Here is a 12,792-nt window from a genome sequence, read left to right on the forward strand (position 1 = left end):
GACCAGGGATGGAACCCGGGGGTCCCCTGCATTGGGAGCTCAGAGTCTTAGCCACTGGACCACCAGGGAAGTCCCCAGTGTACTTTCTGACTCTATGGATTTCACTGACCCTTTGGGGTTTTGATTTGCGAGCCCCCTTAATGAATGTAAGGGGCTACTGGTAGTAGCAGAACACGGATGATGCCTCACGAGGCAGACGCGCTGGGACCCTGGGCTGGCAGCAGGAGATAAGCCAGGCTGCCTGGAGCTTGTGTGCAAGTCACGCTATGGCTCCGGCTTGATGAGTGCCAACTAGGGAAAGCCAGGCTGACGGGGGAGGAGGGGAGGGCCCTTCACCCCCACCATCGCACCCTGTGTCCGGCTCCAGCCCCCACCCAAGGCTCCCCTCCTGGGCTGCAGAGCTCAGGACAGGCGAGGAACCATGGCCCCAGTCCTGTCTGCCCTCCTCTGTCTTGGTGAGTCATTCTGGAAAATGCTGAGGGACAGGCACTGGGCTAGGAGACAAAGAATGTTAGTTTTTTTTTTTTAATTGAACCAGGGCAAGAGGTAACTTTCAGGGCAAGAGGCGACCTACAGGCATCACCTCACTTATTTGCTGGGTGGGCAAACTGGGACCCAGGGAGATGCTGCTTGTATGAATTATTCTAGTTTATTCGTGGCTGGGGTGATAAATGAATACAGGTCTCAGAGTGTCGGGCTGCAGCCTTTTCCCACTACACCATAGCGTTTTGTTTTTAATTAACTAATTAATTAAAGTGTACTTGACTTACAATGTGTTAGTTTCAGGTGCTCAGCAAAGTGAATCACACACATATATATTATATATGTATGTATGTATATATATTCTTTTTCAGGTTCTTTTCCCTTATAGGTTATTACAAAATATTGAATAGCATTCCCTGTACTCTACAGTGGTCCTTGTTGTCTTATAATTTTTAATTTTGTTTGAGGTGGATTTGATATCAGTGCTAGATTATAGATTTAGCTTGTCAATATCCCTTTAGGTTCTGGTGCCAACAATTTTGCCGTTTGTGACGATGTGATTGGTCTTGAGGGTATTATGCTAAGCAATATAAGCCAGATAAACAAATATGGCAGGATCCTACTTATACATGGAGTCTCAAAAAGTCAAACCCACAAAAGCAGAGAGTAGCTTGGTGATTGCCCGGGTTGGGGACAAGCGGTTGAGGGTGGAGGTGCGGGTAATGGAGAGGTAGATGATATGGGTCAAAAGGTACAAAATCCCACTTATAAGATGAAATCAGTTCTGGGGGTTTAAGTCATAACATGGTGACAACAGTTAACCGTTCTATAGCACGTACCTGAAATTTAGATTTCTCACCAGAAAAATACCCCCAAAGATATTTAATTATGTGAGGTGACGGATGTGTTAACTAGCTTGATTGCGGTCATTATTTTACAGGTCATCACGCCATACACCTGGGATATGTAAGAGTTTTATTTGTCAGTCAATCTCAATAACACTGGAGTAAGAGTCTCCTGTAACAGGACTGGTGGGGAGGCTCAGATGCGTTTTTTAAGTCTCCTTCGTATCAAGCTCTATTCTGGGCACGTCTGCGCATGATTTCCTTGTTTCTTCAAAGGAATTTTATCACGGAAAAGGACAGAGGCTCCCGGGGCTAAGCAGGAAGGGAGAGCAGTTGTGTTATCGGGGATAAGAGTGCATACTGTGAAGACAAACTGCCCCTCAGTCACTCATGCCTTTATCCACCCTTGAAAGAACTCACGGAGCTCTTACACATGCATTATTCTGTGCTTTTATTTCATTTTTGGCTGTGCTGGGTCTTTGCTGCTGCACGCGGGCTATCTGTAGTTGTAATGGGGGCTCCTCTCTGGTTGCGGCGCCCAGGCTTCTCATCGCTTCTCTCGCTGCGGAGCACAGGCTCCGGGGCCCACAGGCTTCAGTAGTCTCAGGACCGGGGCTCAGCAGTTGCGGTTCCCAGGCTCCAGAGCAGCGGCTCAGTAGTTGTGGTGCACGGGCTCAGTGCTCCCGGGCACGTGGGATCTTCTCGCATCAGGGATCGAACCCATGTCTCCTGCACTGGCAGGCAGGTGGATTCTTTACCACTGAGCCACCAGGGAAGCCCTACTCTGTGTTTCTAAATAGACACTCATTTAATCCCCATCGCAACCTGATGAAGCAGGGCCTCCTGTTATTCCCAACTCACAGGTGAGAACACAGGCCCAGAGGGATTAAGTAACTTGTTTAAGTCATGCAGCGACAGGCTCAAATACAAACTAAGCAATGTTAGCACCAGATCCACCTGATTTACTGCAAAAATGTGCTGCTAGTGTTTAAATCTACCTCCTGCCAGCTGCAGGACTATGGACCTCATGGGATACACTGTGCAAAAAAAAATTATTTGTTGTTTATCTGAAATTCAAATTTAACTGGGAGCCCTGTGTTTATTTTTTAATTTTTATTAACTGGCCATGCCACAGGGCTTGTGGGATCTCAGTTCCCTGAGCAGGGATCGAACCTGGGCCCCTGCATTGGAAGGGCAGGGTCCTGGTCACTGGACCACCAGAGGCGTCCCAGGTTGGCTTCTTTCATGTCAATCATGTGCTTGTGTATCTTTGAAAAAAAAAAAGACACACACACACAATGATGACAAAAGAAAGGGAATACTTGAAACTAACACAAAGTTGTTAATCAACTATCAGTTCAGTTCGGTTCAGTTGTTCAGGCAGTCCGACTCTTTAGGACCCTGTGGACTGCGGCACGCCAGGCCTCCCTGTCCATCACCAACTCCCGGAGTTTACCCAAACTCATGTCCATCGAGTCAGTGATGCGATCCAACCATTTCATCCCCTGTCGTCCCCTTCTCCTCCTGCCTTCAGTCTTTCCCAGCATCAGGGTCTTTTCAAATGAGTCAGCTCTTCACATCAGGTGGCCAAAATATTGGAGCTTCAGCTTCAGAATCAGTTCTTCCAATGAATATTCAGGGATGATTTCCTTTAGGATAGGCTGGTTGGATCTCCTTGCTGTCCAAGGGACTCTCAACTATATCCTCAGTTAAAAAAAGCAAATGCACGCAAGTTTGTCAGCTCAGTGTGCAGCACGCAGATGTGGGTTCACACGACGTCCTGGTGACTGGTCGCTTGCTCTTTCCCCAGGGCTGTGTCTGGGCCAGGTGATATGCGCTCCGGAAGGTGAGTCCAGATCCGTCTTCTGGGTTCAGCCAGTGAGAGGGCAGGAGCGGGGGGACGGCCCGGGACGGGAGGGCTCTGTCGGAAGCTGAGCTTCCCTAGGATTTGCTTCGCTTCCAGGTCCTCTGTCCGAGCCCTCCCTCCAGGCCCTGCCCAGCTCCCTCGTGCCCCTGGGGAGGCCGGTGACCATTCGCTGCCAGGGACCTCCGGGTGCAGACCTGTACCGCCTGGAGAAGCTGAAATCCGGGAGGTATTTTGACCAGGCGGAGATCTTCATCTCGGAGATGAAAAGAGACCAAGCCGGCCGCTACCGCTGCTCCTATCAGATAGGGATGCGCTGGTCCCCTCCCAGCAGCCAGCTGGAGCTGGTTGCTACTGGTAACCGGGGGTGGGCGGGGCTGGCCGCGGAGTCTCAGGTCTGTGAGGTCCTCTGTTCTGGGCGCCAAGAGGGTGAGAGTCGGGGGTGATGAAGACCCTAAACCCAAAGTCCTGGGGCGAGGGAGGGGGTGGGGATGTTGGGATTAGGGTGGGGCAAGCAAGACGTTGGCCTTGAGTGCCAAATTTAGGGAAGGTGCCCCAAACTCAGTAACCCACATAAATAAAATGTTAATGCAATATGAAAAAAACCCAGCCCAAATCAATGCAAAAAATCTAGGATGTTCACAATAGCACAATTTTAAATAAAGACAGATTCCTAGATTGCCATTCCAAGTCACAGCCAAGCCTGACACGAGAGGAAAAAATGTGCACCCCTCTAGCCACGTTTATGCCTTAAAAAATATTTATCTTGTGGCCACACCCTTGGGGCATGTGGGATCTTAGTTTTCCATCCAGGGGTCCAACCATCTGGCCCCTTCAATGGAAAGGTGGAGTTTTAACCACCTCTCTCTCTCTTTTATCCCCCCACCCCAGTTTTAATATTTTTTAATTGAAGTATACTTGATTTACAATGCTGTTAATTTCTGCTGTACAGCAAAGTGCTCCAGTTTTATGTATATTTTTTTGAAAAATATTTTTCCATTCTGGTTTATCATAGGGTATTGAATATAGTTCTCTGTGCTGTACAGTAGTAGAACCTTGTTGTTCATCCATCCTATATGTACAGGCTTATATCTGCTAGCCCCCACCTCCCGCTCCGTGCCTCTCCCAACCCTCTTTCCCTTGGCAACCGCCAGCCTGTGCTCTGTGTCCACGAGCCTGTTCCTATCTCATAGACAGGCTCCTTTGTGTCACATTTTAGGCCCCACACGCAGCTGATATCATGTGCTATTTGTCTTCTCTGTCTGACTTACTTCGCTTCGAATGATTGTCTCTAGTTGCACATGGCATGTTGTTGCAAATGGCGTTATCCCACTCTTTTTTGGGGCTACGTAGTGTTCCATCGTATATGTGGGTCGCGGCTTCTCTATCCATTCCTCGGTCGATGCATATTTAGGCTGTCTCCATGTCTTAGCTGTTGTCAGTATTGCTGCTGTGAACGCGAGGGTGCGTGTATCTTTTTGAGCCAGAGTTTCGTCTGGGTATGTGGGAGAGGGATTGCTGGATCATACGGTGGGTAATTCTATTCTTAGTTTTCTGAGGAGCCTCCATACTGTTTCCCACAGTGGCCACCGTCTTTAATACTAAAGTTCTCTCCTTTCCCAGAAAGTTTCCCCAAGCCCTCGCTCTCAGCCCAGCCCAGCACGGCGGTGCCCGCAGGAGTGACCGTGACTCTACGCTGTCAGAGCCAATATGGTTTTGACCAATTTGCTCTCTACAAGGAGGGGGACACCAGGCCCTTCAAGACACCGGAGAGGTGGTACCGGGCAGACTTCCCCATCGTCACGGTGACTGCCGCCCACAGCGGAATCTACCGATGCTATAGCTTTTCCAGCGCACATCCATACCTGTGGTCAGCCCCCAGCGACCCCCTGGAGCTTGTAGTCACAGGTCAGGGGTACAGACAAAACCTTTTCTCCAGCCTTGGCAGTCCCTGATGGAAGTTTCCAGGGGAGGGAGCATGGGGAGTCAGAGGCTTTGGAGGGTGTTTGAGTGTCTGGGTGCTTCTGTAACAAGTGACCACAAGTTCGCTGGCTTAAATTTCACAAATGTATGACCTTACAGTTCTGGAAGTCAGAAGTCCGAAATGGGTCCTGCAGGGATAAAACCAAGGTGTCAGCCAGCCTTCCTTCTGGAAGCTCAAGGGGAGAATTCATTTCTGGTGCCTTCTCCAGCTTCTAGAATCACCTGTATCTCTTGGCTCCCACGGTCCCTTCCTTCATCATCAAAGCCAGTTTCATAGCATTTTCTAATCTTGCTCTTTCTCTCTGACTCTTCCACCTTCCTGCTTCGCTCTTAGGCTTTTACGGACCTTTGTAATTGGACCCACTCAGATAATCCAGGATGGTCTTCCCAGCCCAAGATTTTCTATTTTTTAAAAAATGTGTATTGGAGTATAGTTGATTTACAGGGCTTCTCAGCTAGTGTGGTGCCAGTGGTAAAGAACCTGCCTGCTAATGCAGGACTCACGTTCGATCACTGGGTTGGGAAGATCCCCTGGAGGATCCCACACCAGTATTTGTGCTTGGAGAATCCCCATGGGCACATAAGCCTCGTGAGCTACAGTCCACCAGGTTGCAAAGAGTTGGACACGACTGAAGTGACTTAGCACACGCGCATGTGGTTGATTCACAATATGGTGTTAACTTTAGGTGTACAGCAAAGCGAATGAGTTACATGTATATATACATATACATGCATATATTCACTTTTACATTAATTAATCAGTTTTTATTTACAAATTTTAATTTATGTATTTTTTCTTTTTTCTGGCTGCACCTTGTGGCATGCAGGATCTTGGTTCCCTGACCAGGGACTGAGCTTGCACCCCTGCAGTGGAAGCCTGGAGAAAGTGAAAGCCAGGAAAAGGAAAATTGAATGCTGTTTTAATTTGAATGCTATGAATAGTGCCTGGGTATTATTGCCTGGGAATAATGCCTGGGTGATTGGTCTGGGTAAACAAGCAGATAGCAAGGGTCATGGGAGAGGAAAGGGGCTGTTTTTTCCCTTGGCAGTCCCCATTTGTCCCCACATAGGATGCCTGTCTTTCTCTGGACATAGTCCACGGTTTTTGCCTCCTCATCTGGTTCCCAGGAGACAAAAGCCACTTTTGTTCTCAGGATCTGTAAGATGGCAGGTCACCGGGATCCAGAAGAAGGGACAGGACTGTAGTTTGGAAAGTAGGGAAGGCAGCTACAGGGATCGTCATTCATTAGCTCCAGAATGTGCTAGGTGCGCCTTTCAAACGCTGTTTAAGACTCACCGCAGTCCAGTGGTGGAAGCGTCCGTATTTTTAGTTTCCAGGTGAGGAAACGGGTTTGCTCAGGAACCACACATAACAGTGCACAGATCGCTCTCTCTTTTTTTTCTCTGGTTTCTCAGGGGCCTCTGTGACCCCCACCTGGCTGCCCACGGAGCCACCTTCTACTGCAACAGGTAGGTTTCGGAGCATTCACCCTGTGTCTGTGGTATACAGGCGCAGGAACCCTGTTACCCTTTTCCTCTTAGTCTAGATTTCTCGATTTACTTGAATACTGGAGTGGGTTGCCATTTCCCCCTCCAGGGGATCTTCTTACATAATTACAGCACAACAGAAAACCCAGAAATCTGACATTGGCACAATATATACGTATAGTTCTATGTCGATTCATCACAAAGATTCACAGAACTACCACTGCATTCAAAATACTGTTCCAAGGGAAGAAAACAAAAAGCGCTATTCCAGCCTCACAAAGATATTCTCAAGGTCCCGCCGTTATAGACACCTCTCCCCTCCCATGATCCCTACTACTGCTGCTGCTGCTAAGTCGCTTCAGTCGTGTCCGGCTCTGTGCGACCCCATAGGTGGCAGCCCACCAGGCTTCCCCATCCCTGGGATTCTCCAGGCAAGAACACTGGAGTGGGTTGCCATTTCCTTCTCCATGCATGAAAGGAAAAAGTGAAAGTGAAGTCGCTCAGTTGTGTCCGACCCTCAGCGACCCCATGGACTGCAGCCCACCAGGCTCCTCTGTCCATGGATTTTCCAGGCAAGAGTACTGGAGTGGGGTGCCATCGCCTGATCCCTAACCCCTGGCTAATTTGTTCTTCCTAGATTTAATTTTGTCACTTTGATAATGTTACATATAAACGGAATCATACAACATGGGACTTTTTGAGATTGTCTCCACCATCCCCCCATCATAATACTCGATGGACATGAGTTTGAGCAAGCTCCAGGAGTTGGTGATGGACAGGGAAGTCTGGCGTGCGGTAGTCTATGGCATTGCAGAGAGTCGGACATAACTGAGCGACTGAACTGAACTGACCATAATACCCCTGAGATTTTTCCAAGTTGTTGCATGAATCAATAGTGCTACCTTTTTTCAAAGAAAATTAAAAAAAAATTATTTGTCCTCGGCTGTGCTGGGTCTTTACTGCTGAATGGGCTTTTTTTTCTGGATGTGGAGAGCGGAGGCTACCCTCTAGTCGTGACACAAGGGCTTCTTATTGTGGTGGCTTCTCTTGTTTCGGAGCATGGGCTCTAGAGCACGTGGGCTTCAGTAGTTGCAGCTCCTAGGCTCTAGAGCACAGGCTCAATAGTTGTAGCACAGGGGCTTAACTGCTCCACAGTATGAGGGATCTTTCTGGACCTGGGATTGAACCCAGGTCTCCTGCATTGCAGGCAGATTCTTTACCGCAGAGCCAACAGGGAAGCCCTCACCCTCAGTATCTACAGTCAAGAAAATTTTAAAAAGTGTATTCACACAGAAGCTTGTATGTGAATGTTCATATAGTAGCAGAATTCACAACAGCCCCAACATGGAAGTAACCCAATGTCCATCAGCGGATGAATGGAGCTGTTTCTCAGGAAGCCACTCAGAAGTAGAAGACGGGTTTATCTTGGGCTTTCTGAGTTTGTCTTTCCTCTGTGTCTGTGCAGTGTGTGGTAGATGAATGAGTTCCAGGAAGATCGGATAGCTCAGAAGGGGCGAGGGGAGTAGGGACTCACGAAGCAGACCCGGCACTACCCACTTTCTTATAATCGTCTTGCTTAGAATTCACAGAAGCCTCCAGGAAACTGAACCACTCGATTGCGAAGGAAGCCTCCACAACTGGTGAGTAACCAGGCACTCAGAGCTCGCTCCTCCGTCATCTGAGGCTGTCAGCTTTCAGGCTGCTTCTCAAAACCACCTGACCCTTCCCAGGAAAGTCCTCGATTTGAGGGCGAGGGTCGGGTGGAGATGGGCTCTGAGCTCGGGGGCAGAGGAACATTCTGGGAAACGTGGCTGCTTCCCAGACGGCGGCACCGAGGCTACCGTGGGGACACCATCACTTATCCCTACGCTGGGCTCTTCTTCTTCTCTAAATTCACTTTTAATTGAGGGACAACTGCTTTACAATGACGTGTTGGTTTCTGCTGCGCAACAACGTGAATCAGCTATACACATGTCCCCTCCCTCTTGAGCCTCCCTCCCGTCCCCAGCACTGTGGTGTTCTTTTTCTTTTGGACTTTCTCTCACTTAGTGTGTCGCCACAAGAACTCTTCTACATGGGTAGTAAGTTCTGAATTTTTTTTCTTTAATTTGTTGGCTGTGCTGCATGGGATCAAACAGGGATCAGACTCACGCCCTCTGCACTGGAAGTGCAGGGTCTGAACCACTGGACCCTCAGGGAAATCCCTGTGCTCTTCCAACTTGGCTCTGATCGATGAGTGTAGCCTTGTTCCCACTGCTTCCAGGCACGGTCCTGTGCTTCAGCCCCGCGTAGATCGCAGCTCCCTGGACACAGTACACCCTCCAGTCCAGTGCAGTTAGGTGCCCCTCCCACTGTTGTGCTCTTGCCCTCGGCTTCTCTAGGGAGAGTCTCCTTTTCCTTCAAGACAGAAAACCTTGGCAGATTCCCTGAGGATTCCTTAGCTATCTTCATGGGGTCCACACACTTTAGGTTCCTGATTCCAGCAGGTTCTTTCCAAGACTCTGAGGAGATTCCTCTCCATCCTGTGTTCAAAACCCTTCTTGGTCCCCAGTCACTCTCAGGAGGAGCAGGAAAACTGACCTATAGCTATTAAGTCATTTGCCAGATGGTAAAGAATCTACTTGTAATGCAGGACACCTGGGTTTGATTCCCGGGTCGGGACAATCCCCTGGAGAAGGCAATGGCAACCCACTCCAGTATTCTTGCCTAGAGAATTCCATGGACAGAGGAGCCTGATGAGCTACAGTCCATGGGGTCGCAAAGAGTCAGACGTGGCTGAGTGACTAACATTGTCATTCTACCCACATCTAATAAGTGATGAGTCTGAGGCTCCAATCCGAACACTCTGACTCTGCAGTTCATGTTGCTGACTCACTCAGTCATGTCTGACTCTTTGCAACCCCGTGGACTGTAGCTTACCAGGCTCCACTGTCCATGGGATTTCTCAGCCAAGAATACTGGTATGGGTTGGCATTTCCCCCTCCAGAGGATCTTTCCAATCCAGGAATTGAACTCGTGTCTCCTGCATTGGCAGGCTTTTTTTTTTTTTTTTTTTTACCACCTAGCCATCAGAGAAGCCCTTTGTAGTTCACACTGTTCTTAAAAACCTGGAATTCTGGCCCTCAGTGCAGCTGTTCAGGATTGGGTAGAAACAGGGGTAGAAGAGATGGTTCCACCTCTTTACACTTATTGTTTTTGATTCCCAGAAGCTTCTAGGAATATCACTGTCCTTCCAAAGGAGTCAGACCCTCCAACTGGTGAGTAAGTGTCCTTCTCTGGACCAACTTCCTGCCCCCTCTAGCCCATGTCTTTACCCCAAACTGGGTGCTTTCCCTGCAAAGAAGCTGCAGCTCTCTGGTCTTGGGTTCTGGTGTGTCAGCTAAGAAGGGGAGGAGTAGTGTCAGCATATGGAGCTCAGAATTGGGCAAAGACCAGTGTGAAGGTGGAGATTATCTAAAAGGTCAGAGGAAGGGAAATTTCATCTCTGCACCACCCCTTATGACAGTCTCCTCTTCCACAATCAGCCAAACAACCAGGTAGTGTCTGTGTGTGGGAAGTTGTATCAGAGGCCTGTGAGGGGGTGAGTGGAAGACATGCTACCCAAAGAATGGGGCTTATCTAGTCCTGATGCTTGGTGAAGACGAGAGGAATCCTTGAGGAAGGAGGTTGGCATCCTAGCTTGTTATTCTTCAGTTGTGTCCGACTCTTTGCAACCCCACGGACTGCAGCATGCCAGGCTTCACTGTCCTTCAGCATCTCCTGGAGTTTGCTCAGACTCATGTCCATGGAGTTGGTGATGCCATCCAACCATCTCATCCTCTGTCGTCCCCTTCTCCTCCTGCCCTCAATCTTTCCCAGCATCAGGGTCTTTTCTAATGAGTCAGTTCTTTGCATCTGGTGGCCAAAATATTGGAGTTTCAGTTTCAGCATCAGTCCTCCCAATGAATATTCACAGTTGATATCCTTTAGGGTTAACTGGTTTGATCTCCTTGCAGTCCAAGGACTCTCAAGAGTCTTCTCCAACACCACAGTTCAAAAGCATCAGTTCTTCAGCACTCAGCTTTCTTTGTGGTCCAACTCTCACATCCATACATGACTACTGGAAAAACCATAGATTTGACTAGACAGACCTTTGTTTGCAAAGTAATGTCTCTGTTTGTTAATATGCTGTCTAGGTTTGTCATAGCTTTTCTAGCTAGCGAAGAGTAATAGGTTTTCAGATGAAGGATTTGGCTGTGACAAACCCAGTATGTGGCTTGGAGTGGGTTCTGGAGAGGAGCTTTGTTTGTTTGCTTGCTTACTATTTATTTATGAGTTTTATTTTTGACTGGGCTGCTGCTTAGTTGCAGCTTGAGGCATCTCTGATATGGCACGTGGTTTTCTCTCTGGTTGTGGTGCTTGGGCTCAGTAGTCAAGCCTCACAGGCTCGTGGCATGTGGGACCTTAGTCTCCTGACCAGGGATCCAGCCTGTGTCCCCCTGCATTGGAAGGCAGATTTTAAACCACTGGGCCACCAGGGGAGCCCCAAGATTATTATCATTATTTTTTTGGATATGGACCACTTTTAAAGTCTTCATTGTATTGCTTCTGTTTTAGGTTTTGTTTTTTTGGCTTTGAGGGATCTTAGCTCCCCAACCAGGGACTGAACCTGCATCCTTGGCATTGGAAGGTCAAGTCTTAACCCCTGGATCACCAGGGAAGTCCCCTTGGAGCTGGGCTTTTATCATCTGCTCCTGTCTCTTCTTGTTCCTCTAGGTCTTGCCCTCCAGCACTACACCAAGGGCAATCTGGCCCGGATATGCCTTGGGGCTGTGATTCTAATTCTCCTGGTGGGGCTTCTGGCAGAAGACTGGCACAGCCGAAGGAAACCTCCAATGATGCACCAGATCAGAGCTGCACACAGGCCACTCCCACCCCTCCCGCAGACCCAGAAACCAAAGGGTCGGCAGGATAGGGGTCGACCAGATGGTCACAACCGAGGCTTCCGTCACTAGAGTCTCAGGCTTGGTTGCGTCTTGGTCGTGTGAGTGGAGAGGGGACCTAGTGTGACTATGAGAGCCACAGTCTACTCACTGTTGTCTTGCTCACTGCCTTTTTTTGGGGGGGGGGGCGGACTGCGAGGCATGCGGGGATTTTAGTTTTGTAACCAGGGATTGAACCCACGCCCCCTGCATTGGAAAGAAGAGTCTTAACCACTAGACCACCAGGGAAGTCCCTCCAGATGGACTAATTTTTTTTTTCATTCTATTTATTTTTAATTGGAGGATAATTGCTTTACAGTGTTGTGTTGGTCTGTGCCATACAGCAACCTGAATCAGCCATAGGTATACACATGTCCCCTCCCTCTTGAACCTCCCTCCCACCTCCCAACCCCTCTAGTTGTCACAGAGCACCAGCTTGAGCTCCCTGCGTCATACAGCAAATTCCCACTGGCTATCGGTTTTACACGTGGTAGGGTATGTGTTTCAGGGCTGCTCTCTCAGTTCGTCCCACCCTCTTTTCCCCACTGAGGATTGACTTCTGACATCACCCCCTCTCACAGCTGACTCAATCCCTCCTCTGCCCAAAACTCTCCCATGTGTCCTCGTTGCCCACCTGCCTTGTGTTTTTTTAAAAAAATTCTATTGACGTATAGTTAATTTATAATGTTGTGTTAGTTTCTGGTATGCAGGAAAGTGAATCAGTTCCTGAGGTTTTTTTTTCTTTTTCTGATTATCCCCAAATGTAACCCTCATGCTAACACTGTCTTAAGCTACAGTCTGAAAAAACATCTTTTTGTTTCTTGGGTTGTACCTGACTCTTTCAGGCTTTTGGGTCTTCTATTCTTTCCCCTTTGAATATAATAATAATTATAAGCAGCATGTTAATGACTTGCCTTTATATTAGAAAAAAAGTCCAAAGTCCTAAGCTTATCCTAAAGGTTTGGATAGGTAAACCCATAGAGACAGAAGATGGACTGGTGGTTGACAGGGGTTGAGGCAAGGAAGAAATAGGGAGTAATTACTTGTTGATAAGTCGCCAAGTCATGTCTGACTCTTTTTGACCCCATGGACTGCAGCACACCAGGCTTCCCTGTCCTTCACTGTCTCCCAGAGTTTGCTCAGATTCATGTCCATTGAGTTGATGATG

General features: G+C 48.5%; 1 protein-coding gene across 1 annotated transcript; it reads left to right on the top strand.

Moving 5' to 3' along the window:
* Positions 1 to 421: 421 nt before the first annotated feature.
* GP6 (glycoprotein VI platelet) lies at positions 422 to 11,657 on the top strand. The gene is made up of 8 exons (XM_068993178.1): positions 422 to 455; positions 3,139 to 3,174; positions 3,292 to 3,549; positions 4,816 to 5,100; positions 6,592 to 6,645; positions 8,244 to 8,303; positions 9,870 to 9,920; positions 11,419 to 11,657. The coding sequence occupies exons 1-8, from the start codon at positions 422 to 424 to the stop codon at positions 11,655 to 11,657; spliced, it is 1,017 nt and encodes a 338-aa protein (XP_068849279.1).
* The last annotated feature ends 1,135 nt before the right edge of the window (positions 11,658 to 12,792 follow it).

This window comes from Capricornis sumatraensis, chromosome 20, assembly GCF_032405125.1.
Source record: "Capricornis sumatraensis isolate serow.1 chromosome 20, serow.2, whole genome shotgun sequence".
Taxonomy (NCBI): domain Eukaryota; kingdom Metazoa; phylum Chordata; class Mammalia; order Artiodactyla; family Bovidae; genus Capricornis; species Capricornis sumatraensis.

Bases quoted from the DNA above. Each gene is read 5' to 3' on its own strand.
- GP6 (XM_068993178.1), top strand. From the start codon at position 422: ATGGCCCCAGTCCTGTCTGCCCTCCTCTGTCTTG. The intron at 456-3,138 runs GTGAGTCATTCT...CTCTTTCCCCAG, and splicing joins GTCTGCCCTCCTCTGTCTTG to GGCTGTGTCTGGGCCAGGTG. The intron at 3,550-4,815 runs GTAACCGGGGGT...CTCCTTTCCCAG, and splicing joins GCTGGAGCTGGTTGCTACTG to AAAGTTTCCCCAAGCCCTCG.